The sequence below is a fragment of the Harpia harpyja genome, chromosome 5, assembly GCF_026419915.1.
Source record: "Harpia harpyja isolate bHarHar1 chromosome 5, bHarHar1 primary haplotype, whole genome shotgun sequence".
Taxonomy (NCBI): domain Eukaryota; kingdom Metazoa; phylum Chordata; class Aves; order Accipitriformes; family Accipitridae; genus Harpia; species Harpia harpyja.
Genome location: NC_068944.1, coordinates 75005723 through 75033004, shown reverse-complemented (window position 1 = coordinate 75033004; position 27282 = coordinate 75005723). Strand labels below are relative to the sequence as shown.

At 44.3% G+C, this 27282-nt stretch overlaps 3 protein-coding genes and 1 long non-coding RNA gene across 12 annotated transcripts in view; 3 read left to right on the top strand and 1 right to left on the bottom strand.

Moving 5' to 3' along the window:
• PTK2 (protein tyrosine kinase 2) overlaps window positions 1–1709 on the top strand; it is a 227748-nt gene extending 226039 nt beyond the window's left edge. For all 9 annotated transcript variants that reach the window (XM_052787688.1, XM_052787689.1, XM_052787685.1 and 6 more), the window contains one exon: window positions 464–1709. In XM_052787688.1, coding sequence (XP_052643648.1) covers window positions 464–676 — 213 coding nt within the window. In that variant the 3' untranslated portion in view covers window positions 677–1709. The remainder of the gene's footprint in view (window positions 1–463) is intronic.
• A 1379-nt stretch (window positions 1710–3088) lies between these two features.
• On the bottom strand, window positions 3089–5219 carry RPLP1 (ribosomal protein lateral stalk subunit P1). Its single transcript, XM_052787696.1, has 4 exons — window positions 4966–5219; window positions 4771–4845; window positions 4292–4409; window positions 3089–3209 (listed from the first exon to the last, which is right to left on the bottom strand). Exons 1-4 carry the CDS (start codon window positions 5035–5037, stop codon window positions 3130–3132), a joined length of 345 nt encoding a protein of 114 aa, XP_052643656.1. The 5' UTR covers window positions 5038–5219; the 3' UTR covers window positions 3089–3129.
• Window positions 5220–5693: 474 nt separating this feature from the next.
• On the top strand, window positions 5694–16430 carry LOC128142065 (uncharacterized). Its single transcript, XR_008235254.1, has 3 exons — window positions 5694–6358; window positions 14928–15027; window positions 15734–16430. It is a non-coding gene; the product is annotated as an uncharacterized LOC128142065 (long non-coding RNA).
• Window positions 16431–17478: 1048 nt separating this feature from the next.
• AGO2 (argonaute RISC catalytic component 2) overlaps window positions 17479–27282 on the top strand; it is a 68793-nt gene continuing 58989 nt past the window's right edge. Inside the window, exon 1 of the mRNA XM_052787697.1 lies at window positions 17479–17586. Coding sequence (XP_052643657.1) covers window positions 17556–17586 — 31 coding nt within the window. The 5' untranslated portion in view covers window positions 17479–17555. The remainder of the gene's footprint in view (window positions 17587–27282) is intronic.

Below are 27282 nucleotides of genomic sequence, written 5' to 3'. Positions count from 1 at the left end.
ATGAGAAAGCCACAGAATGGTTCTTTAAGTGCCATCTTAGAGAATCATCCTGACTTAGCTGTGTGGTTCTGTTAAGTAACCTGTACCTGGCTTCTTGACTTGTTTTATTTTTTCAAGCTACTTCAGTAACAGTAATAAAAAGCGTGGTGATAATAGGGACCTGGAAGCCCATAGCAAGGTGTTAAGTGAAAGACGTGGGTTAAAATCCACTGTTAGCAATTTGGGTCTTGGTGCCGTTTAACAGTGGGCGGCTCAGCAGCTGACAAGGCTGCTCTTGATCTCCACACAGCAGAAAATTCCATCTGCTCCATGTGGTGCCCACAGAAATGGCCCCAGCTTCAATCAGAAATCTCAAGCAGGAGCTACTGAGGGAGGGTGGATAGTGCTGTTGCTCTGTAGTACCGCTGCTTTGAGTGCAATGCTTTTAAGAACTTGCACAGTTGACTGAATCTTCTTGTTCCAGATTGAGATGGCACAGAAGCTGCTGAACTCAGACTTGGCCGAGCTCATTAACAAGATGAAACTGGCACAGCAGTATGTCATGACCAGCCTGCAGCAGGAGTACAAAAAGCAGATGCTGACAGCCGCTCACGCTCTGGCTGTGGATGCCAAAAACTTGCTGGATGTTATTGATCAAGCCAGACTGAAAATGATCAGTCAGTCCAGACCGCACTAAGTACTGAGGGAAGAATTCTGCTTGCGAAAGGATGTTACTTCACCTTCCACCAGCAGTGAGGATTAACCCAGTGTAGTCCTGGCTTTCCAGCGCCTCTTGCTTCAGCAGACCTGACTGACCGCTGTTGGTTCTCTCTCATTACAAAAGTTTAACAAAGTTTTTATCATAAAGCCAAGCTGGTCTGGGATTCAAAAAGTGGCATTATCACAAGATGAAGTTTGTACAAAAGCCCTCGGGAAATCACAGCTATGGAGCGCAATTCAGTTTTATACCATCGCATGGGACACGCTTAGCCTAGAGCTGCCACAGGGTTACGGTCTCAGAGCCAAAACTGTTTGAGCAGCACATTGGAGAAAGATATTGTGAAGTAAAGAATTCGGGGAAACCTCAGGGCTGAGAATTCTTGCCCACAGTATATGAACTATCCAGACTGGAATTTTTTTATTAGAACACTTACGTCGCAATATGCTAATCACAATTTACAGAGAAAGAATAAAAAGCTATATTTTCAAGACTTCAGTCATTTCAAGACAAACTAAAGCCCTCTTCATCTTCCTGCCTTTTACTTTTATGTGAATGTGTGAAGCATTTGTTTGGAACTAGCTGTAGAACACAACTGAAAACTCTCATCTTTTTCACCAGAATAATGTGCCAGTTCTTTTGTAGCAATGTTGTTTTCCTTGGAAGCAAAAATGCTGCTTTGTACCAGAGCAATTCAGAGCTGCATTTAGAGGAGTTCTGTAACCATTCATGTCCCCCATTTTTATATAATTTATAAAGACAGATTAAAGCCATGTTAAATATTTTAAACCCACTGTAGTTAACTAACCCATCCTTTTGTCTATCTTGCCTGGGAGGAGTTACAGTAGAGCAGTGTAATTAGATTTTCCTTGGTTTTCCAGTTATGCCATCTGTTCTGTTAAAATAAAAACCACACTCCCTTTTTGCTGTTGAGGGATATAAATTATTCTCAGGAAGAATATAATGAACTGTACAGTTACTTTGACCTATTAAAAAGGTGTTACCAGTGAAATTCTGGCTCTATTATTTTGTGTGCGTGTGCTGCAGAAGAAACCACTGTGAGCTTTCTCTGCTTGGTATTTTTCCCCCACCCCAATCCACAAGCTTTTAAGAATTCACTTTTGCAGGACATAAGGAGCAACAGTAAGCATCCAAGAAGGAAGTCCAAGATTTAAAGTCTTCCAGAAAAGTTTGTCCTCCAGCTGTGGAGCACAGGGAACCAAGTCAGTGTTATGGACACATTTGTGTAAATGACCTGTAATTACTTGGTGTCACTTCTTACACTCCCTTAGACTTTTAAAATCAATTTTCCTAGGGAAAGGTTTCTTTAAAAAGGGATGAGGGGCATGTAGCAGTTCAGTGGTTTGCAGGAACTATTTTGGAAGCTCAGTAGAGAGTTTGCAGCAGCAGGGGGTTGTGTGGACTAAGTTCTTCCCTGGGTGCCTGCATCTTTCAAAAAACAAACAAGCTCCAATTTTGTGGGAAGATGGGACAGTGCAGAGTGCATCAATTTTTGGCCTAGATGTGGGACAACCCTCCTACACAACTTTGGAGTCCTTCTTACACACTTGGAACATTTTGCTAACACATTATTTTAATACTTCAGAACACACATTTGTAGGGACAGCCCTTACCTTGTTCAGTTGCTCTGGAAAAGTCCTGTTCAAAAGTTATTGTAGAAATACATACTTTTAAGTTACTCCTTTCATATGCAAAGTGACACAATCTTCCACACCTAGCCCTTTAAAGCAGTTTTCAGAAATGCTTTTTTTCTGGAAAGGCAAAAAGATTACACATGTTGTACAACCTAGGCTTGGTGCCTAGCACTGCAAGACTCAATCTGCTTTTACATTACAGCTGTTCATGAATAAATAGTATCCTAGCTTTAGCCTCTAACAAGGGCCTTTACCTAAGAATTGCAGCATTTTCCCCACTCTTCTGCTCAACAACTGTCCTCCACTGTGAAACACACAATCCCTGCTGTACCACAGCCTTGAGCTGCCCCTGGGCTTGTTAAATTACCCATTACTAGAAACTGCCCAAGATGGAAGCTGCTCTGTGGCCAAAGCATTAACTAGACACGCTGCAGCTTCACCAAGAGGCTGCAGCACCAACCAAGTGGTAGTGCTTTCGCCAACCATGACCACATGCTGTACCTGCCCAGCCATTACCACATCCCATGCTCACTGGGATTACATTTCCACCTTTGTCCATACATTATAAATGCAGCTCAGAGCTGTAACTGTCACTGCGCTATGCCTATGTTAAGTATGAAGAACCAACAAGGAAGGCTGGAAAACCGTAGATTAACACGTGATGACAGCAGTTTTGGTACCTACAGGTCATCCTTCACCCACTCCCCTTCACATGCATCCACATAAGAGACAAGAGTACAATTAAATGTTCTTTATTACAGACAGGTACAAAACTAATTAGTCAAAAAGACCAAAGCCCATGTCATCATCAGATTCCTCCGACTCTTCTTTCTTTTCCTCTTCTTTCTTCTCCTCAGCTAGAAAAGGAGAAAGGAATCAGGATGTTTCCATTTTATCAGCTCATGAGAGTCACATGCCACAAAAGACTTCACATACAATGACTAACATCAAGAAGCAAGACCCAAGCAATCCTAACAAGCTAAGCTAACAACCCAAGGAGACTAGTGTTTCTACTCCTAGGAAACTGGTTTTGTGCCTTCAAAATTAATTCCAATCAAATCTAAAAAGATTTACACAGCAGGTGCTCTCCTTAGCCATCAGGAGGAGATCCTGATGATATACAGAACCAGCCTTAATTCATAGAATCATAGAATCATTTAGGTTGGAAAAGACCTTCAAGATCATCGAGTCCAACCATCATCCATGCCCACTAAACCATGTTATGGAGTACCCCATCTACGTGCTTTTTGAATACCTCCAGGGATGGTGACTCAGCCACTTCCCTGGGCAGCCTATTCCAATGTGTGAGAACCCTCTCAGTAAAAAAATTTTTCCTAGTATCTAGCCTAAATCTCCCTTGCTGCAACTTGAGGCCATTTCCTCTCATCCTATCTCCAGCCACCTGACAGAAGAGACCAGCACCCACCTCACTACAACCTCTTTCAGGGAGTTGTAGAGAGCAATAAGGTCTCCCCTCAGCCTCCTTTTCTCCTGGCTAAACAACCCAGTTCCCTCAGCCACTCCTCATAAGGCTTGTGCTCCAGGCCCCTCAACAACTCGGTTGCCCTTCTCTGGACACGCTCCAGCACCTCAATGTCTTCCCTGTAGTGAGGGGCCCAAAACTGAACACAGTATTCGAGGTGCGGCCTCACCAGTGCTGAGTACAGGGGAACAATCACCTCCCTGCTCCTGCTGGCCACACTATTTCTGATACAGAAATTCTGAGGTAACACTAATCCTGTACAGACTCCATTCCAGTCTTTCTAAAGGGGACGGTCTGTGTTGCTCTAGAACACCCACGTATACGCTATGAAGCACAAACCACATTAGAATTGCAAGGGGAAGCACCAAGCTGACTCTCAAGCTGACCACAGGTAACTTTTTAACCCAAGTATTTGTTCCAGCTGAAGATGACAACATCAGACAGAAGCCCACTTACCAGGGGCAGCACCACCTGCAGGCGCAGCACCACCAGTAGGAGCAGCTGCAGCCGGAGCACCACCACCACCAGCTCCTACATTACAGATCAGGCTTCCAATGTCGATATTAGCTAGAGCCTAGGGAGAACAAGCAACAGTAAAGTGTCGTTAACACAGGGCACGTGGGGCAGCTTTGCTTCAGTCCTGCGCACCTGCTAGGTCATGCCATGAGTGCAGTGATGAAACCGCATGATGACAAGCCACCAGCATCAGCGTAACTCGGTGCTTTTTGCAGTCGCTAAGGATAGCGTTTCAAACCTAAACGCGTACGGATCTACTGCCCAAGCCGGCACCGCCAGGGAGCCCTCGTTTGGCTGTGACCCGCACCCGGCAGCCCCAGACGCTTCCCGCCGCCCCCGCCTTCTCCCCTCACTCCCCCCGCGATGCCCCAAGGACCCCCACTCCGGCCAGCCCGGCCCGGCGCTCCCCTCTCGCCCACCTTCGCGAAGAGACCCGGCCAGAACGGCTCCACGTTCACTCCGGCGGCCTTGATGAGGGCGTTGATCTTGTCCTCCTGCAACGACAGCGGCGCTCAGCAGCCAGCCCGGCCCCGCTCCCTCCCGCCCTGCGCCGCCGCCGGCCATGCCGCGGCTCGCCGCCATCTTGTGCCGGCGGGGCCGGGGCCCGTACTCACCGTGACGGTGACCTCGTCGTCGTGCAGGATGAGGGCGGAGTAGATGCAGGCGAGCTCGGAGACGGAGGCCATGGCGGGGGGAAGGGGCGCGGTGCCAGTCGCCGGGGTGGGACGGCCTTAGCTTCAGCTGAAGGACACAGCACCTTGGGCCGCCAGGGAGGAAAAGGTGCGTGTGCCTCCGAGGGAGCTTTATAATGGCGCCCCGAGCCAATCGCAGACCCGGCGAACCGAGACGCGCCGGAGTCGTCAGCGCCGCTGTCCAACCCGTGACGGGCAGGGCAGCCCTGACCAATGCCGTCGGGGTAGCGCTCCGCCAATGGCAGCGTACCGGGGGATGACGGGAGCGTCGGCGGGGCTCGGATGGGCGTAGCAGCGCCACAGTGGCCCCGGCCCGGCCCGCGCAGCCTCGTACGGCCGCCGGGGGGCGCTGAGGATCCCCGCCCGCCTGCTGCCGCCGCCGCCGCTGCTGCCTGCCCCTGCGGCCCCCGCGGCGGGTCCTGCCCGTGTCCCGACGCTGCGCGGCGCCGCCCGGCTCACTGGAAAGGCGCTTCCTTTGCCGGGCGGGCAGGCACGCTGCCGGCTTCTCCGCGGCTGTAGGCGCTCCGGAGTTCTCCGCGTTAAAGATGTTGTCTCCTCGTCGGGGTCTTGTGTCCCCTCTCTTCTTGTCAGAAAAAAACCAGTTTCACGAGGCGTCGTTATTATACGCAAGAGATGGAGTATGGACTGTGAACTACCAAAAAAAAAGAAAATATAACACGTAATACTTATCAGAGCTGACACGGCTGACGTAACGACTGACCAAGAGGTTAACGCGGTGGACGGGAGTGGCTGGGACCTGCTTGTTCTGTGTGTCCAGCAGGGTCCCCAGACCTTCGATGGAGATGATACAGACTAATAACATTTACATCAGAACACAGAATTGCCAATTTTGGTTAATGTTCTCAAAAAGTCAATATGTACCATGTTCTTGACTTAGTCACTGCTGTTGTTTAGGGTGTCATTGCGTGGCTAAATGTACAATTTTCTGTAATGCGTATATGTAAAAAAATTTAAAACCCAAAGGGTGTAGAATGAGCCCTTTGTGAAAACTTCACACTTCCCAGCTTCTGCATAACTTTGTAACCTTATGAGCCTTAACAGATTCCAGCATTTCACTCTGAAAGAATAATTAGATTATGAAAAATAAATTTTCTCTGATTTTTATGTGTTTTTGACAGATGCACATCACTCGAGAGTCACGCAGCGTACAGTTTATGTGCCATAGCGCTTGCTCAGTCCTGGGACACAGGATGGATTTAGACCTTTGAGAAGGTGCCTATACGATGGGCTGAATCAATTGTGCTCTATCTGTTGCTCTTTCAGCAAAGGAAGCCCCCTTCAAACTGTGGTCCAGGTAACGGAAAGCAATGGAGATGTTTCAGCTGAGTCAAATGCAGCTGAATCAGTCAGGACTGTGTATTTTTATTTTAAATGGTGAACTGGCAAGATGGGCATGTCTGTCATTCCTTCAGAAAGATGGGAGATGGGTTTGAAAATATTTTTTTCAAAAGGAGCATGAGAAAATAGTTATTTTGAGCAAGACATGGGTACTCAACTGAATCAAAATATCTCCCCCACCAAAACAGAGCTTTATTTTCTATTTATATGCAATCAACCGACTTCCAGACAAGAGTGAACTTACTTAAAATAAACAGCATTTTTCAGAATGTTGTTGATATGAGCGGCCCCAGAGCCGGCCCAGTCCACAGCAGAGTGGCAGATCTTGCCATACAGGGGGGTTTCCTGAGGCAGGGAAATGCCAGGGCACCACAGAGACCCACCAGGAGACACTAACAAGGCCTGGGTGTTGCCAGAGCAACTGTGGCCACCCCACACACCTATAAAAAGCAGCCTAGGGCACACTAGTGCGGCAGTTGGTGCAGGAAGGCCATTATTACCCTACCAGCTCAATACTGGTACTGATCAGTTCAATTGGTGGTCATCACCCTCCCAGAAGGAGCTTAGCAATGGTATCCACCCGGCAGAAAGCCACGTCCTCTGCACTCGCCAGAACAGCTGTGGCAACTCAGACAGAGCTCCCAGGAAAACATGCAGCCATCCAGGCCTCAGGCTGCAGGGAGTGCCAGGGCCTTTCACTGGTAATGGACAGCAGTAGCAAGAACAGCTGTGTGAGGTGTGCCCAAGTGGATGATCTGCTCAGCTTGGTGGCAGAACTACGAGAGGAAGCAGAAAGGTTAAGGAGCATCAGGGAGTCCAAGAAAGAGATAGACTGGTGCAACCATGCTCTGCCCTCCCTGAGACAGGAACAGCCACCAGAAAAAAACCCACAAGATCAAGCGATGCTGTATCCTCCCCCCACCAGGCTGAAGGCAGTAGCTTAAAAGAAAGGAGTGAATGGAGGCAAGTCTACTCTCAGGTTGGCAGGTGAATGCCCTCCTTGCCTACCTTGCCTTCCTGGGGGCAACAAGTATGAGGCTGTGGATGTGGAAGGCCAGTCAATGGATGATGTGGATGATGGTCCATCTGCACCAGACATGTTGCCAAGGTCAGAAAGGCCTACCCCCTGTATCATGACCACCTCCATGAGGAAGAAAAGACAGGTTATAGTTGTAGGTGACTCCCTTCTGAGGGGAACAGAGGGTCTGATATGCCAGACAGACCCTCCTCTTGAGGATCTTTCAAAAATAAGCTTGAGCAAAAGAATTCAAGGATTTGCAAAAAGCCTGAAAGCTTAGAATCCTAAAATGACAATTTTCCATTACCAGCAAAGTGTATCCAACAGCGTACTACTGTAATGCTCCTTCATAAAAATCTGAGGATTTATTAGACTATTACAAGTAAAAACTGAGGTAGGCAAGAGAGACTTGACTTCTTGCATCCATCCTTTCCTCATGATCAGAAACAACTCAAAGTTTCACTAAATGAAGATTTGACATTACTTACTGCTGGAGATGAAAAATGCAGTGTTGCAGCACTTAACTTGTGGATGCTTAACCCTTTTAGTGAGGTCACCAGCTCTGAATTTAAGCATTTACTTAAACTTCCTATACAAGGCACAGGGCAAATGTCTGCATTTTTAGTACCTAACTCAAAGTAGCAAATACACGCATCCTTCCGTTAGGATATAATACCCTGGAACCTCTGTCATTGTTAGGTGCTTGAGGATGGGATTTCACAAATTACTTGCATAAACCTGCCTCGTCTGTCCCTCACTCCAGTGTTGCCATGGCCTCCCATGCAACAGCACTCAGAGCTGTGCCAATAGGTCCATGAGATGATCTGACTGAAAACTAGCAACATGGAAAGAAAAGATTCCTTTTCAATCAAATGAACTTGCCAGTGGTGGTGGCCTGGGAAATGAGCAACAGACGTGTGCAAACAAACAACAGAATTATGGGTTTAGTAGAGACCAGTCATAATTTGCTTATGAAGGAAGTTCATATATAGTATATAACTATGTCCAAATATCAGGAAGCAGAAACTGGAGTTTGTTCAAGGGCATCAGGATCTCAGAGTAACTCCTACTACAGCACTTCTGGAAATGTACAGCTTGTCAACAGGCTAAAAAAACTGCAGGAGACCCAAGCTATTCAAATAAGAAAGATTCCCTCCTAAGTGGATCCCACACCAGATTACATTTATATATGTGAGAAAGGAACTGAAGATTAGACCAGCCCATGTAAGGAGCTGCTCAGATAGCTATTACTTTGGGTCTAAAGGTACTGCCAGCTAAGAAACCCAATAATGTTAGATTCAGCATCCGAAACATCTGCTCCACTGAAAACTTCCTGCTTTAAACAGAAAGTAACATATTTTGCAGGATTTAAATAGTAGCTATATATCAGTGATCTCTTTAGACAGTAGAGGAAATCTAGCTTCACTGAACTTGCAGGTTCTCTGTACTCCAGAGATTCTTGTTGCAATGATCAGCATGTTTTGTGCTGTTGTACTGAAATTGAATACATTTGGGGACACCGTGCAAGCATTCCTATTGCTTGTGGATACGAAGAAAGGTGAATGATGGGGGCCAGCTTTTTCTATTCTGCTTTAGTGGTGAAAGTAGGAATGGAAATTTGTGTGGGCCCTAACAGAGAGAGGAGGAACACTGGTAATGGTTCTGACATAATAGTCCTTAAGCTAAAAATGATTAAAAATGCTGAAGCATTGTTAAAAAATAAAATACGAAAACCTAGAATTTAAATGTGACATTCACAAAAGCTTAGGCTTTGATTGGTAAAGTTAATTAAATGAGATTTGCCTAGATCCTTGCTTCAGGGCTGTCTTGCTACATCTATTGAGTAACACTGATAAGGTTGCTTTGTAGAGACTCAGAATAAAGTTATGATGAAAACAAATCACTACGTAGTAAGTAAGCTAAAAACCAGTTTTTCTGCTTCCCAAAGCTTTTTGAAGCCTAGCTATCCAGTCAGGATTGCTGGTTAATAAATCTTAATTCTGAGGCAGACCCAGGGGTAAGGTCTAAAAATTTGCAGCAGAACAGTCTCCATTCTAGATGAATCTATAGCAAATAGATGGGGGCTTAAAAAAACCCAACCAACCAAACAAAAAACATACATGCTTCTGTGTATTCTATGATTCCAGGGTGATGAGTTACTGGGACTTGGTCCAGAAAACCAATGTTCTGGTTTAGGATGGTAATAAAACTGCATTGCTAGCAAGCTGTAACAGGATAGCTCAGGAGTATCTTCATGATAAACAAAGAACTTGGGTATGAAATGTCCCTGAGGTGGATATTTTACACTTAGGGAATGGTAAGAAGCAGTGGCAGAGATATGGCTGGACATGCTTGTGCATTACTTACCAGCCAAGAAAGGAAAACGTCAGCAAGGTGTGGATGAACTGAGGTGATTCTTCCTTTCTTAAAAACAGCCTTTTCCCGGCTCTCAAGGCTGCACTTTTTCTGTGACCAATAACTGACCATAAGTGAGTTATTGATGGCTTGGGGGCCTTTGCCTTCTGCCTGCACTCATAGTTTCAGGGCCTTTGCTGTTATCCCACACTTAAACATCACAGCATAAGACACCTGGCATGAAGGTCCAGTTCACACAGTAAGCTCTTATGCAAGTTGGTAACAAATCTGACAAACCAGGACTGGGGCCTTCTGGAGTTAGTATAAGGCCTATGGCCTGTTAATAGCAGGACAATAGTATTTTCACCAGACATTAGATACAGAATTGCTTATACAAGTGTATGTTTGGGTTCAAAACAAGTTAGCATTAAAGTCTGCTTAGTGATTGTTCTGTGGTTCTAGAAAACTGCATTATATTGTGATACTAGGAAAGCAAGAACAAGTAGGATGATAGGCAAAATGGCAGAGTCTTTATCTGTGACGTGAAGACAACATTTCAAAACAGGAAACAATGCATGAGTTAAAAACTTAGCCAGGTATAAGACCAGCAGGTAGGGAAGTAATTTGCACACCCAAAAAGGAGATAAGATATGACTGCTTGATGGAAAAGGAAAAAAAAAAAAGCAAGATGCCCTTAGCCTCTATATCAGCTTTGTATTGACTGGAATTACTTGCATCTTCTGTGTAGACACCATAGTCTAGACACCATCGTCTCCTAAAAGCAATCACTCTATGACAGTGAGAGGATTTAAAAGTAGATAAGCCATTTTAGGTTGTCTTTCTTACTACAGTCCACCTTAATCTCTGTACAGTTCCCTTTCTCTAGTAGTTCATTATTTTTTTCTTGTTTAAACTTTTCAAATAGTCTAAATTGTTCATTGGCCCTGAGGGGATCCTCATTTGGCTACACAAGCCTATATCTCATGCCTTTAGCAATTAGCCACACTAATGAACTTCAGGTTGTTGATCATCATCAACAGGGTAGGAAGGCTTTACAGAGGATGGATGGATGGGCCAAGGCCAACTGTATGAAATTCAACAAGGCCAAGTGCTGGGTCCTGCACTTGGGTCACAACAACCCCATGCAGCGCTACAGGCTTGGGGAAGAGTGGCTGGAAAGCTGCCTGGCGGAAAAGGACCTGGGGGTGTTGGTCAACAGCCAGCTGAATATGAGCCAGCAGTGTGCCCAGGTGGCCAAGAAGACCACTAGCATCCTGTCTTGCATCAGAAATATTGTGGCCAGCAAGACTAGGGAAGTGATTGTTCCCCTGTACTTGGCACTGGTGAGGCTGCACCTCGAATACTGTGTTCAGTTTTGGGCCCCTCACTACAAGAAAGACATTGAGGGTGCTGGAGCGTGTCCAGAGAAGGGCAACAAAGCTGGTGAAGGGCCTGGAGAACAAGTCCTGTGAGGAGCAGCTCAGGGAACCGGGTTGTTTAGTCTAGAGAAAAGGAGGCTGAGGGGAGACCTTATTGCTCTCTACAACTACCTGAAAGGAGGTTGTAGTGAGGCGGCTCTCAGTTTCTTTTCCCAAGTAACAAGCGATAGGACAAGAGGAAATGGACTCAAGTTGTGCCAGGGAACGTTTAGATTGGATATTAGGAAACATTCCTTCACTGAAAGGATTGTCAAGCGCTGGAACAGGCTGCCCAGGGAAGTGGTTGAGTGACCATCCCTGGAGGTATTTAGAAGACGTGTAGATATGGCGCTTAGGAACATGGTTTAGTGGTGGACTTGGCAGTGAGGTTTATGGTTGGACTCGATGATCTTAGGGGTCTTTTCCAACCTAAATGATTCTATGATTCATGCCAACACCTTCACCCAAAGGCAACAGGTTAAAGTCTTCCTGACTCCCAAGGGAGGGAAGGTGTTGGTAGATAATCACGTTGGCCTGATTTCATTTGAGTCACTGTTTATGTGCTGTTATCCAGAACAGTCATCCCCTCCTCCAACTCTTTTCCACTGTTATTTGCAGTTGTGCCTACTGTGCCATACTGAGTCTGGTGGGGGTTTTTTTTGGAATTTGACAAAACAGCTGTAGACCATTAAATTGTTTTTTCCAAGTTTGTTTATGAACAGTCTCAGGCACAGTATTTTCTTCCCTTATCTTCTTTTGGGAAACTAGTTTTCTCCCCAGCTGTTTTTTTGTTGGGTTTTTTTGTGGGTTTTTTTCCTGATAACTAGGTTATTACAACAAAGAACAAAACTCTCTTACTACTTAAAACTGTAATAATCAGCATACCTAACATATCCCCAATAGGTGGTGCTGCATCTTTTTCATAGTGTTTAATTGTTGTATTGTTGGCTGTGATCACCAAAAAAGTTAAGTCTTTCTTGAGTGAACTGAAGTTAGTTAGTACTCTAATAATAATAATAATAACTACTTTGGATTTTTTTTATAAATAAGTATTGCAATTCAATTGGCAAAAGAAATCAAGTGTAGATTTGTAGCTTAGTAATTAGGACAGTCATCTGGTTATAGAAAGACAAAAAGCAGGTTTTGGTCCCTCTACCACGGATTAATTGTGATTAAATCAGTAATTGTAAAATAATAAATAGACCCTGGGGAGGGGATCAGAACCCTCAAAGTCTTTGTAACCATGTGAACACATTATATCAGAGGGTCATGGTCTTCTCCACTTTTGTTCTGATCTCACTCATTTTACATTCTTACACAAAGCAGAACACAGAATATGTGAGAAGTCTAATGCACACACTCCAGGATAACATCTTTCTCCAAGGCTTTCGATACGGTTTCCCACAGCCTCCTCCTAGAGAAACCGATGCCTTACGGTCTAGACAAGTGGTCTGTGTGTTGGGTGGGGAACTGGCTGACAGGCTGCACCCAGACGGTGGTGGTAAATAATAGCTCCTTTTCAAACTGGCAACCTGTCACAAGTGATGTCCCCCAGGGATCAATATTGGGCCCAATGCTATTTAATATCTCCATAAGTGATCTGGATGATGGGATCAAGCATACCCTGATGAAGTTTGCAGATGATACCAAACTGAGTGGGGAAGTGGACACTTTGGAAGGGAGAGCCACCCTGCAGGAAGACCTGGATAGTCTGGAAGAGTGGGCTAACAAGAACCTTAGGAAGTTCAACAAAGACAGATGTAAGGTCTTGCACCTGGGAAAACATAATCCAGGAGTACAGCACAGGCTGGGATCTACCTGGCTGGGGAGCAGCTCTGTGGAAAGGGACCTGGGGGTCCTGGTGGACAACAAGCTCAATGGGAGTGAACAGTGTGCTGCTGCAGCAAAGCAAGCCAACAAGATGCTAGGTTGAATCAACAAGGGCATCACCAGCAGAGATACAGAAGTCATTATTCCACTCTAGTCAGCACTTGTCAGGCCACACCTGGAACACTGTGTTCAGTTTTGGTCCCCACTATACAAAAAAGATGTGGACAGGCTGGAGAGTGTCCCGAGAAGGACCACAAAGATGATCAAAGGACTGTGAAGCCTGCCGTATGAGGAAAGACTGAGAGAACTGGGTTCGTTCAGCCTTGAGAAAAGAAGGCTTAGGGGAAACCTTATCACCATGTTCCAGTATTTAAAGGGTGCCTACAAAGAAGATGGAGACTCCCTTTTTACAAGGAGTCACATGCAAAAGAGAGGGGTAATGGATACAAGTTACTCCTGGGGAAATTCCAACTGGACACAAGAGGAAAATTTTTCACAATGAGAACAATCAGCCATTGGAATAATCTCCCCAGGGAAGTGGTGGATTCCCCAACATTGGACACTTCTAAGATTTGGCTGGACAGGGTACTGGGCCATCTTGTCTAGACCATGCTTTTCCCAAGAAAGGTTGGACCAGCTGATCCTTGAGGTCCCTTGGAACCTGGTATTCTATGATCTTAAAAGTTAGGCCAGTTGAGAGCTGGAAAATGTAAGCTTAAATCCCATCAGAGTCAAGAATAAAATTTACATCTTTCTGCTCTGAGTTAAATTTTTTTCCACTGTATCATTATCAATGACTAAAAGGGATTTATAAACTATGGGCTTTTAAAATTAACTTAGTTTAAAGAGGGAAGGGTTGTTACTTAGTGAGATCAATGTATGTTTTCTCATCAAAAGAAAAGCCATATTGTTTGTCAGTAGCCTATTTGTATATAAAATATTTTGCCCAGATTGCTCCTGCTGATATAAATGATTTTTAAAAGCTGTTCCTGAATACCATCTTTTCTTCCAAAATTATTAGAAAATGCTAATTTTTTTTTAACTAATAATTCCTTATTTGAGACATATCAGTTCTGGGGAATGTCAGCTTGAAATCCAGCAGTTATGATAGGTATTGTGTCCAACAGTCAGTCCTTCTTTTCTTTAAAGAAACCTGATTTTAAGTGTTTAAGCAGTTCCTATACTACTACATAGTCATTAATATAGCATATAAAGAGCATGTATAAAAGAATGCTTTTATAGAGCTTTCAAACCACTCTTTAAAACCAAACCTTTTCAAAAACTGAGGTCTTTTTTGGGTGAAATTGCCTGGTAAGACATAATTAGGTTTCCCTGTGCTCCAAAACATCAATTGTCAGTGACAGAAAGCATTAGAAATAAAGCAAGTGACATGGCCCAAAGTGTGTGTCCTGTTACTTCAAGAAGCAGTAGAAGAGAGCTGTAACTCTCCTCAGTAACACAGAAATACTGCTGGAAGTGTGCAGTAGCATGAAAATAACCTGCAGGACTTCTACATGAGAAAACAGTGCTTAAATAAAACTATTTAACTATAATTTAACTGATTGTGCAAGTCTGCAGTCATGTATACACAGCGATAAGCCCTTTTGCTTATGAAGTGCTAAATCCACAAAAATCAGCTTTAAATCAATACGAGTATATTGCACTCTAGGATGTTCCAGGTATTAATTGCTGTTTTGGGGATCTCTGTTTTCCAGGGAATTTCTGAAATCAATTGCAGAGTATCCTGTGGAGCCTGAAAGAAGTGTGGGATATGTGTTTATTGTTTTGTGAAACTTCCCCTTATATTTCACCTATCTTCTGTTGCTTGTTAGCTTGTTATTTTCAAACGGCTAGCAGAGTACCATAATCCACTTTTTTTTTTTTCTCTTTTGCAATTGTGTGAGGTATCCAATGAAGTTCCATGTGGGTACATCCCTTCACCATGTAACCTTCACTGACCATTGCTTTCAGGACAGGATTTCACAAGAAGAATGGTGTAGAAAGGTGAGACAGAATTATCTGCGTTTATGTGTCCAACAGTCAGTCAATTTGTTTTTTATCCATCTATAGGACAGAGATGGCCATTTTCCTGGGAGTCTGTATTGAGCTCATTCCTCATGTCTCTGAACATGATCTGATGGAGGTTAGCTTCAGTGCTGCTACTCAGGGTGACCAAATTAGTCAAGTGGACTTTTCTAGAAACCTATCAGTGTATTTCTATGCTCTCTTGTACTTAAATGCAGAAGGTCTAAGGCATGATAGTATGTGTAATGTTAGAGGGACTTATCTTCCTAATCAGTTTGAAGAGAATGATTTAAATATAGTATCAAAAAAATTAGATGTCAATGCAGGAACTGCATGGTTTCCTCCTGTCATGTCAGCATTTAGTACTATCTAATATAGCAGAAAGGCCAAATTTCCCTCAGATAACTCTCTTCTGGCTCTTAGTTTTGGGGATTTCTCCCCCCCCCCCCCCCCCCCCCGTTTTCAGCCTCTAGTAAGGTTATATAGCATAAACCAGAAATTATTGGTGGTTGTGCAAAAATGTTACCCAACTCCTCACAGAGAGGAAAATAGCAACCCCTTTGCCAGCTCCCTTGTTTATCTTTATAATTTTGCTAGAGCTACTTGGCTTTACTCTAGAACTGAAGTTGACCCATGATTTTGTCCTTTATTTGTTTATAGTTACTGGTAAATCTTTACTTTCCAGCAACTTGAGGAGCTTGGAATGCAGACAAATCCAAAATCACTCCAGTGGAAACTCTAGCGGTGACAACGGCTTCAGGAATGGTACACTTGAAGTGAAAGCTGAGCTGTTAGTAGCAACCCTTGAATATCTATCTACAAGTATGACCCAAAGGGAAGAGTAAACAAATAGTTGATGTAACTTTGGAACAGTGAGATGCTTCTGTATCACTTCAAATATGAACTGATGAAGGAGGATATTAATTGGTTTGATGAACCCTACAAGCTGTATGTTCGCCTCGTCCTTTGGCAGATAATATTTACCAAAGAAATTCAGTTGACTTTGAAGGGGCTTGGCTGTTCTGGGATGAGAACCGCATTATTTTTTTTAAAGGCTTCCACAACAAAATGGAGCAGGTGAATGAAAGTATGGATCATAGCTGCTATACTGTAATTCTGTAGGTAACACTTTCTAGTGGAGGCGAGCATCATTAACACACTCTTTGCCTCCTTAGCAGGTTTAAGATTTTTTTTTTACTTTCGCCTCCTGAAGGGAAGAGGTACCAATGATGTAATTACAAAAGGATGATAGTTTCTGCAGGAATCATCACTGATGATATCTCCTGGGTCTCAGTGCATCATACTGACCAATACCACGCCTCTTTGATATTATTGCTAGTTGGTATTCCCCCATACTGAACTTCACATACATACGGCCAGAGATTATCTGGTTGTGCAAGATGGTAAGGTACCACACCGCAGCTGGGTTTCATAGATACAACAAAAAGTGGATGTGGTATGGAGGTGTGAGATCCATGAGGTGGCTGATCTGAGGTTTTCACAGCAGTGTTGTCTTTGTCTCACAGGGCATTGGGGAAGAGTAAAAGTGAAACAATCAAATCCAATTTTCAAGTAAACAGGGTGTTCAAAATCAAGCAGTACATGTAATATTGATGCCATTCCAGCATCCCTTTTAAATATGCATAGCTAGGCAAACTGCCTTTAAGGAGAGGTAGTGGAGAGCGAGCTGGAGGCACACAGTTATTTTCCAAGGTTTCACTGAAAGACACAAGTCATCTCCACCAGCCCTGGCTGCAGCATACACTTTGTTTGACTGTGGATGTTGCACCTGCCTACGGCAAACCCTTGGTAAAGAGGAGCCATGGTTCATACCGGTGGGTGACTCCAGGGCCTAGAAAGGCTCCTGCTACAAATGGTTCGTGTCTGGTTAGCCACATCGGTAGGCTCTGAGAAGAGCAAAGCACAACGTGCGTGGGTACTGACGGCAGGGCTGGGGAAGAGCTGTTTCATCCAGTTGATGAAATTCGTGCGGGGGTGGAGAGGGAGGCGGCAGAAAGGCGCTCAGCTCCAATTGGCGGACCGGAGGCGGTGGGCGCGCGGCTCGGCCCGGGCCCACCGCGCGGCGGGGCTGCGGGGAGCGGGGCCCCTCAGGCGGGCCGGCCGGCCGCCCCGCTTCCCGCCCGCCGCGGGGGCGGCGGGCAGGAGGGCGGAGGAGCCGGCAGCGGGGCGGAGCGCCCCTTCCCCGTGACCCCGCGGCTCCTCCCTTCTCCCCACCCACCTCCCCGCTCCTCAGTGCCGCCGAGTAACCTCGTTTCCCGGCGTCGGCCCGGCCCTCCTCCCTCTTTTCTTTTTTTTTTTTTTTTCTTTCCCCTTTTCTTTTCCTCCCCCCTCCCCTCCCCTTCCTCCTCCTCCCCCTTTCCCCGACAGCGTAGCCGGGGCTCGGGCTCGCTCCCTTCCCCCCCCCCCCCCCACTTTCCCTCCCCTCGAGCTGCCGCCGCGGTAGGGACCTGGAGAGAGGCGCCGCCTCCGCCGCCGCACACGGAGACATGTACCCGGGAGCCACCTCCGCCGGACCCGGTGAGGCTTCGGCCGGTTTTGTTTCCCCTCCTCCGGGCCTCCCCCGAGCCGCCAGAACGACTTTCTCTTTCTCTCTCGGGGCGGCGGGGTTTGAGCTCGGCGGCCGTGCGTGTGTGAGGGGTGCGTGTGTGTGTGAGGGGGGGTGACCGTTGGCGCACGAGGCGGTCTGTCAGCGCGGGAGGCGGCACGAGCCCCCCCCCCCCCCCCCTTTCCCCTTCCCCTTCCCCTTCCCCTTCCCTCCGCGGGGCGCGAGGCGCCAACGGCCGGCGGGGTGGGGGGGGGGGCGGGGGGGAACCCTGCGCGAGCGCGCGCCCCCCCCCCCCCCCCGCCGCCCCGACTCGGGCCTGGCTGAGGCCGCGGCCGGCCGCGCTCGCGTGGGAAGGAGGGGTCAGGCCGCTGCCGCCACCTCGGGGAGGGCGGCGAGCGAGCCTGCGTGTCCGGAGGCCCCTTTTAGGGGAGGGTCGCCTTCCCCTGTCCTCCTCTCCCCTCCCTCTGCTGCGGCGGGAGGCTGGCCCCGACCTGGGGAGGGGGGCGGGGGGGGAGGCGAACCCCGAGGCGGCGGGGAAGGAGGGGAGGGCGAGGCGAGGAGGCTGCTCCCCTCTCACGGGCGAGAGGTCCTCTCTCGGGGGCTCTGGTAGCCGCTACGGTGGCTGCTGGGGCGGTGGGAGACGACAGAGATCTTCCCCCCCTCCGCCCCCTCCTCGCCGCCGGCCAGTCCCCGGGGTGTCCCCTCGGGCTGTGCGCTACGTGCTGCCTTCCCCAGGCCAGCGCTTGGCTGTTCCTGCCAACTCAGCCTCCTGCTGGCAGTGCGGTATGGACTGGGGTCTCCATTTCCTTCCCTCCCAGATCCTCGTTAGAGGCTGCATCCTCCTGGGCTAGCCTGGGATACCCGTCTCGCCGTGCGCAGAAGTTCAGGCCGCTTGTGGCCGTGTTTTGCTAACAGCGTGTTTGTCAACGACTGCGCTTCGCTAGCGTGTGTTGTTTAGATGTAGGTAAACCGTATCCAGATGTCGGGTAGGGGCTGGAAGAGGTTATCGGCTTCAGTAGATGTCTTCAGGCTTTGTCGTGTAATGAAATCTGGGAGCAAAGGAAAGATGAACGTGGAAAAAAGTTACCGATTCGCTCAGGGTCATTTAATATTATTCAGGGGAAAGATAGGTTAATACTTTGGGAGTTTGTGCAGTTAATATGGGACAGTGTTTTTTCTTTTTAGTGTCAGGCTGTTTCTGTGGTGAGAATTCTTATGCGCAAACTATGATATTTGGGTGACTGGTACCTAGTTTTCTTCTGGAAAAGTTTCCAAATAAGTGGAACTTTATTTTATATTACTGTTCTCAACAGTTTTGCATAAATTCTTTTCCCATAGAGGGGTAATCTGGCAAAGAATACTGTAGTAAAATACGGGACCCGTAGCTGAGATGTCTTTTACTGCTTCTCTTACAAATGCTTCTACTGTAAGAGCATTCATATCTTAGGATCCACTGTTAGGTGCTGGCTTCTTTTTTTTCTCTGATTTGGTTCTCTTGAAGGGACAAGAATCAAGAAAGACAATCAGGATGATTGTTTTCCTCTTAGAGTACAGCTCCTCTGTTTTTACTTTCTTGCTTTTCTTTCTGCAGTGCACAAAGGCTTTTACTAGACGCACCAGGAAGATAGGTCTCTGCAGCTGTGTGTATCCAGACTGATGTTCAAGATTTTGCTTTCATGTGTAACACCATTTGCACATTTCAGTACCAATAACTCCGTATAACTATTGATGTAATCATTTGGTAGCTTCTAGTGTCAGGTTCTTTTGCTCAGGTACAGGTATACTTTCAGTTTACAGGTAATCATGGTGCTCAGATTGTGCTGTTGTATCTAAGGCTGTTACGTTCACCTCCTATTGACACATCTTTTTTGAAGCTATATATAAGGAGCTAAATCATTGAGAATATTGCCAGGGTATATGCTGAGAGTAGTTTTACCTGTGGGAGTCTCTTTATCTTCCTTTATTTGCTCTCTGTCTGATCCTGCTGCTCTCCCTTTCACTCAAAATTATATTACTTCCACGGCACTGGCATTGGTGGCTGCTGTTTACCCTCAGGGACCCATGTTCAGTGTTTAAGGGTTTTTTCCCCTTACCAGAACAGCCCTCTCTTCACCTTAGGCTCTTGATAGAACAAACACCATACTTTTACTGAGTCCTAGGTTGCTACATGTTACTGGTGTGTGTCTCAGGCTCCTGATATTCTGCTCCCTCCAGCCAAGTTCATCTTCTGTCTTGTTTACTTCCTAGTTTATCTCTGTGGCTCAGCCCTTTCCCCCCTGCGCAGAGCTGGGGAGTGACGGTGTCTGTTCTGAGGTACAAATGTCCTCGTTTGGCTGGGATAGAGTTAATTTCCTTTCTAGTAGCTGGTGCAGTGTTATGTTTTGGATTTAGTACCAGAATAATGTTGATAACACACTGATGTTTTCAGTTGTTGCTAAGTAGAGCTTAGATTAAGTCAAGGATTTTTCAGCTTCTCATGCCCAGTCAGCAAGAAGGCTGGAGGGGCACAAGAAGTTGGGAGGGGACACAGCCGGGACAGCTGACCCAAACTGGCCAAAGGAATATTCCATACTATATGACATCATGGCCGCTATATAAAATCATGGGGAGTTGGCTGTGGGTGGTGGATCACTGCTCAGGAGCTAACTGGGCATCGGTTGGCGAGTGGTGAGCAATTACATTGTGCATCACTTGTTTTGTATATTCCAACTCATTTATAATTATTACTGTCATATTATTATCATTATTACTTTCTTCCTTTCTGTCCTATTAAACTGTCTTTATCTCAACCCACAAGTTTTACTTTTTGATTCTCTCCCCCATCCCACTGAGTGGGGGGGAGTAAGCAAACAGTTGCATGGTGCTTAGTTGCCAGCTGGGGTTAAACCACGACAGTGAGCTGCAAGTTGTTCTCCACATCGTGAGGCTCTCTGTTTCCTTCCTGTGAAATCATCCTCAGAGAGCCTTAGCAGCACAGTGGCTTCTAGCAGTCCAAACAGCTTCCTGCTCCACACCTAATCATAAGGCAGGGCATTTGAGTAGAGTTTTTTTTCAAGAGAGTGGGACTGTACTGTGAACCAGTCTGGAAACAGGGACTGTCAGCAGGATCCTTAGTTGTCTTGTGTGAGGGTATGTGTAGCCTGCGAGCTGCCAGTGAAAGTCCCCTTACATACATCAGTCTGATACCTATAAAATGAATGTACGCTGAAATCCTGTTCAGAGGAGTGAGCAAGAAGTGTGGTTTACAGCCATTCACCAAGCTGCAGCTGCCGTGAATGCACAAGAGCTCCAGCCTCTACATGTCTGTCAGCACATCCTTGACACCGCTTAAATGCTCCATTCATATCTCCTGTAACTTAGATCTTGCCGCCGTTTGCTTCTCTGAACGTTGCGGATGCATACAACCTACTTTGCTCTTACAGCTCCCATCGCCAGACTGGACGCCACAGCCAACCCCGTTCTGAGGGTGCCTGTGGTGCTGGCCTCCTGCCAATGTAATCGCTCAATTTGCCACAGGGTTTGCTATTTTAATCTTAATTCTTTTTCTGGAAACAGTATAAAGCAAGTTAGGAGGCCGTATCTGACTAATTTCAAAAAATTGCTGCTGAACGTGGAAACTTTGTTCAAACATGCTGTTGCATCAGGGGTAAGATTTTTTTTTTTTTTTAATACAAGAGGGGAATGTCATGAAATCACTGTTTTCATGGTTAGGAAACCTATGATCCCTGTTCCTTTTTCCCAAATAGTGTTTGAGTTCTTGACTTGGTGTCGAATTTGCTGAAACATTGCACCCATACGCTTTCTTTGCCTTCAAGAATCCGAAAAGTAAAAAATCTGAAAATATGAGAGGGTTTTTTTGTTTTGTTTTGTTTTTTTTTAAGAAAAAGAAGTTTAATACTGCTACATTTTGCTATGTCTTTTTCTAGAAGGACAGAGAAATGTCAAAGTGGCATAATAAAAATACTGTTGTTCAGTTTAAAGAATTGATTAAAAGTTGCATAAACTTCTGTAACTTACTCTGCTTGGTATTCATATATTTATAAATTCTAAACTTTGCATGCTATAGATTTCTTCTTATTCTTTGAAAGGATATTTGGTTTTTGCCTGCTACTCAAGGTCTTAATTCATTGTTGAAGCAGCAGTTGTCTGAAAAAGAGTGTCTTTGTGAAGGGGGATATGGCTTTGCATGTAAAATATAACCTTTTTTTTTCCTAGCACAAGAAACAACTTTGAGCCCTCTGTCAAACTAGTGAAACTGAGGTTATTTTCTTACTTTTTGTTTAGTTGTAAGTTACCTCTTTAAAATTGTTAACAGACTCTTGAAAGTTCTAAGTCTTTCTTGGTTTTCAGTGTGGGTACTTGTTTTTAACTCCCATATATTTTTTTGAAGATATACAGCGGTTGGATGTTGATTCTCTTTAGGACTCTTTAGTGCTAAAATGGGGTGCAGGGAAGGGTGTGCTTGTGCCTTACTTGGGGTGGTAGAAATGGCAACATCTTCATCTCGTGGAATTTAACTCCACCAGCATCCTCTTAGCTTGCGCCCCAGTAGCAGAAAGAATTCCCGTGTACCTCTTGTCAAGGGTCTGCCCTTCTCTTCTTAGAAGGGCTTTTTATATTCTTTTGGAGATGGATCTGGACCTGTTATTACTGTGCTAACTCTGCTGGTATCACAGTTGCCCAGTTTCTTTGGCTTAATTTTAGACAGTAAATTATGTTGACATTCATTGTAAGCTGCCATATATACAAGAGGAAATGAGAACTTAATGTATGGCTTCAGCTCTCCCCCCTTTTGCATGAGAATTTTTCCTTAAATTTAAATTGCATTTGACAACGTTACAACCTACAAAACGCAGCGTAACTTTTTCAAGCGTATTGTTGTCATGGCCAGTATATTTTCCTAAGGAAGAAAAAGATTGCATATTATTATGTTGCTTCAGCTAGCTATGTAGTCTTAAGGTGGCTTAAAAAGGAGGTAGTCATTTGATGAAAAGATGATTGATGTTGTCATACATGTGAACCAAACTTTCTCCTTTCCTCTGTGAACTGAAGTATGCTATTTGTTATATGAAAAGTGAAACACTTTTTTCAGCAGTGATTCTCCTACTGACTCTGCAGTTACGTAGGATTTTGTACACTTATTTTTCCTTTGTCTTGAAATTTTTCACTTTTGCAGAATCGTGTACTCATGCATACTTTGTGGTGTGTTGTAATGTATATAGAAAGTACAGAGGAGCAGCGAAACCTTCCTGACTTCCAGGAAAGTCCCGCTTTCACAATTTGTATACTGTCTCCAGTCTTCCTCTATTTCACAGGAGGGCGGGAAAGGGATTTAAATGCTTTAACTCTGTAAGAGAAGATAGGTCTTAGACTGTCATATGATGGTCTATTCTTCTACTCACTTTGAAGAGTATAGGAGGAAAAGATTTTTCCATTTTGTAAAACAGCCCTTCTAAATGCTTGTGGCCTTCCAGAAATTGCGGGGTCAAGCCGATGAACGTGGTAAACTTCTAACTGCTAAATTGACTTTGCTAACATACACAGTTCTCGCTGATTAGGAACTTTACGTGCCTAATGAAAGTTCCTGTTGGCTAAGCATGTGCTGGCAATAGCTCTACAAAACTTGTAAGACTTGTCAAAATGTTGTTGTGTATTGCCTCCCTTATTTCAAGTTTTAGGGGAATACTGGGTCATATTTTTAGTGACAGAGTTTCTAATACTCAGACTACCAGAAAATATTACTAAATTTGAAAATTAAGAAGTCAACCTCCAGTATCTTATTTTTGGTAAGTTATGAACTAGAAAAAAATAGCTGGTGGAAAATATTACGTAGGTTTAACCGTAGTGACTGTGGGTAGGGATCTGTTCCATGCATTGTCCAATTATTTTGCTTTAGTATCATGCATCCTTTCTGATGTACACACAAAGCAGCCCACTAGAATGTAAAACATCTCTTATCCTCTCAACTAGGGAAGTGCAGCATTTTCCAACTCAGTGCAAGGGTTTTTTTGTTTTCTTTTCCCATTTATTGTAACGCCCAAGGTTGAACTTAAACATTTCCTTATCCATTTTATGCTATCAAAATTGGGAAAAGTAAAAGACAGGCCTGAATAGCATCATCCCCAGTTAGACTGGACTTGCTTAGTGTATCTCGTGTTTTACACCAGAGTTGTAATTTGTTAGTACACAGTTATCTTTGGTAGACATTTCTAAGAAGTGGTGCTTTGAAGAGGCTTTTTAGTACTGTCCAGGAAGTGGGTTTTTTAATGCTCAGACTGAGGTGATGCCCCTATTTTTGTGCACTGATGACTGTTTTAATAGGTGGTGTCTTTGTGTGTTTAGTGAGCACCATAGGTTAGTGCAATTCATTTTAACTTCTCTATTTTAATTTGTTTTGCTTTTACTATTCCCTTTTCAGACTAAACTTGGTGCTTTTAAATAAAATCTAGTATGAGTGTTATTTCATCTTGATTTAGGTGGGAAAGTACTGTTGATAATGACATAATCAAGTCAGTCCAAAGCTGGCTTTGATGTTTTTCTCTCTTGCTCCCATCAATGTTGTCTTTTGAATTCAGTTCTCATTGAGCTGTCCACAGTGCTGCCAAATTTTGTTTGTGAAACTGTTTTTTTTTTTTTTAAACACAGATGTGGCATGAGTAGTTCATTCTCTCCTGTTGTAATTTGTTTGTCCTATTTTTTGACAGTGCTGCTCAGTTGTGTTTTGTCTTTGTTGCAGGTTTTAGTCTCCATTCAACATTCATTAAATGGGCAACTGAAAAAAACCCTCTTCATTGCTGAAAGTAGATTTAAAAGCTGTCCATGTGTCAACCTGTGGTTTTACATTCATCTTAAACTAGCCTAATCTAGCCCTGCTGCAGAAAGAAATGGTCATGCAGGCATTACTGTGGGAGGCTGCCTTGTGCACTGTTGGGCAGAGCAATCCCAACTAAAACCAAGTCCATTTCATTCCTTGTCTTCATGCCCCCTCCTAGTTAGTTTTAGCTGCTTTGCTTCTCTGCAGGAACACTCACAATAACACAAGTTTTGGGATCATAGGCCAGGCTGAACAGCTGTGTGAAGGCAGGACTTCTCTTCCAGTGCTAGTTCTGTCTTACACCAGTTTAGGTTGTATGTGAGCTTATTACGGCCTGAAGTGAAGTTAAGGCATGAGTGCCAGCGCTAATATATGCCACAATAGCTCTGCAGTTGTGAAAGTCTCAATCTTTGAAAGAAGCGTTAAAATATTTAACTCTTCAGAGATAACAGAATAACTACATACATCCACGCTGTTCTGGACCCCATGTCTGTCTTAACAGTTCTTCTGGCAACAGCCTGATCGCATTCCCTTGTACAAGTTGCTTTATAATTGGAATGTGGAGAATATGCTTAATGTTAACTCTTCACCTGTGTGAAAAATTCAATCACATTACATATAATTCCGTAAAGTATATATAAGTCTGAAGACCATGTGTTTTAACAGTATCTGAATTTTATGTCTTGGTATGTTACTTCCAACCTGTGTTGGGGTGTGAGTGAAACAAGGGGGCTGTGCAGCAAAAATTAACTCTTCAGTCTTTTGAGGAATAAACTAATCTCAGCATGTCTCCTTGGGGAGCTTTAAAAATATATTTTGAAACTATGTTAGTTTTACAGTGCAGATTTGCTCATGGAGAATCAAGTTGATGATTTTGTATGTAGTCTAGGAAAAAAAAAATTGTAACTCTTTTCTGGCCAGACAAGGAGCTGACTTGGCAGGCAGTATTAGATACTGTGGGTGGCTCTGTTCGAGCTGCTAATGTCACAGATTGGAGCTTTAGAACTTTCTGTCTTAGTGGTGGTTTTTTTGTGTTCTTAGTTCAGTCATGAAATTTATGTTAGAGCTTATTAATGTGAGAAAATAATGAAATTTAAATTTTAATTTCGTAGTAGGAAGTGTACGTGGATGTGCTAATTTAGATTTATTTTAAATAAGCCAATTTTAGAAGAATTCCCAAGAGGGGAGGTTTCACTGGCTTAGCTAGATCAATCTAAAAATTGTTTGAAGTTAAACTTGTCATGTAGATGAATAAGGCTTTAAAACATAATTATTACTGGGGCCTCGTTATATACTTTCTGAAACTTGTTTAGCAAGTGTTTACTATTAAAGGACAGGCATCTATTCATATGAAGGGTAAATTCCTATCTAAATGTTGCTGTGTTCTTGGCTTCACTTATCCTTTGATAATGAACTTATTTCATTGTCCTTTCATACAGCTTGTGGTTTGCAGTGAATGCTCCCTTTCTACTGTTTTTTTTTTATCAATCCCTCTGTTGGTTGTGCGCTTTTGCCCCATCATACTCCTCCATTGTTTCTGAAATCTTCACTTGCTCCCATGTGGAGGACAAGTCTGAGGACTTTGGGAGAGCAGGGTTTTCTTGTTTGTGCTTTTGTCTTTTTTTTAACTACTAGTGAAAGGTAAGGTTTCTCAAACAATAGTACTTGTCAACTTCAGCTCTTCTGACTTGAGTATTTCTGTGAGAAGGCTAATGAGAGATACAGGTTTAAAAAGAAAACCCAAAAAACCACTAACCCTCCAAACCACAGACAAAATAAAATAGAGAAGAAACCCAAGTTCAGGTAGAAATGACAATACAGAAGAACGAATGCATTGGTGAACCAGTATGTTTCTTTTTGGGAAGAGCCTCAGTGTTTAATGAAGGAATGCTTAGGAATAATTTGTATGGATTCAGAATATTTGTGTAAGGGTGCGTTGTTTAAAAAGTGAGAGCTTCATTCAGAAACAGGAAATTTCCCACCAGGGCAAGGAAGTGAAGCTTTATTGTTTGGGTCTTGTTATGTGATTAGAATACAGTAGTGGTCTCTTTTTTTTTTTTTTTTTTTTCCCCTAATTGTTTCTGACTTGCAAATCCCCTTTAATGTAGAATTTCAGTGGAGGTATAGGCCTCTCTGTAGGAAACTTGTATGTGCCTGTTTTTTAAACTTACCTTTCACAGAATCCTTAAAATAATGCACAGACCAAAAATGGAAATTTACAGGACTAGGTGCCACATGGAGTAAGGTTTTGATAGTAACACTACTAAATTCATTATTTCCAGAGAAAAAAATCTGTGGGTAGTTGGATCTCCCTATAAGAAAATGCCATTATTTGTGGTCTCCTCTCATGTTGTTCCTGTCATGACTGGCGTGGCACAGTGCCACAGCTGAGTTTTGGTTTGTATCAACTTATATGAGAACTTAAGTTGCTTACAAGAAGCAGGCGGAGGAAAAAAACCTGAGATGTAATAGGAAGAAAAAAAAATAATTCTCATAGGGGAGTTCTGCTGAAAGCCTACACTCTTGTCATATCTCAGTTATTCCATTATTACGAACCTGCATTTTACCCCTCTTTTCAGCGGTGCTGAAAACCACAGCCCTATCTCTTGAAACCGCATTAGATATTATTGGATCTCTTGCATGTTGAAGATGCTTCTACAGCTGCTTTCACTATCTAAAATGATAAAATACAGCATAACCTCAGCTCTTAACTGTGAATTTTTCTATTTTGAAACTAAGCCATGAGAGCATTCATGTTTTTGCAGATTAATCCAGTGTGGGTATGGGGAAAGATTTCTTTTTTTGAGGAAAGAATGACTGCTTCGGAGTTATAGCTCAACAGTTGAGTTTCGTA

What these genes read in the sequence shown, in the direction of transcription:
- RPLP1 (XM_052787696.1), bottom strand. Translation starts at nt 5,037, where the DNA reads ATGGCCTCCGTCTCCGAGCTCGCCTGCATCTACTCCGCCCTCATCCTG. An exon ending in ACGACGAGGTCACCGTCACG is followed by an intron (nt 4,846 to 4,965) that starts GTGAGTACGGGC and finishes CTGTCGTTGCAG; the next exon opens with GAGGACAAGATCAACGCCCT. An exon ending in TGCAGGTGGTGCTGCCCCTG is followed by an intron (nt 3,210 to 4,291) that starts GTAAGTGGGCTT and finishes CTCCTTTTCTAG; the next exon opens with CTGAGGAGAAGAAAGAAGAG.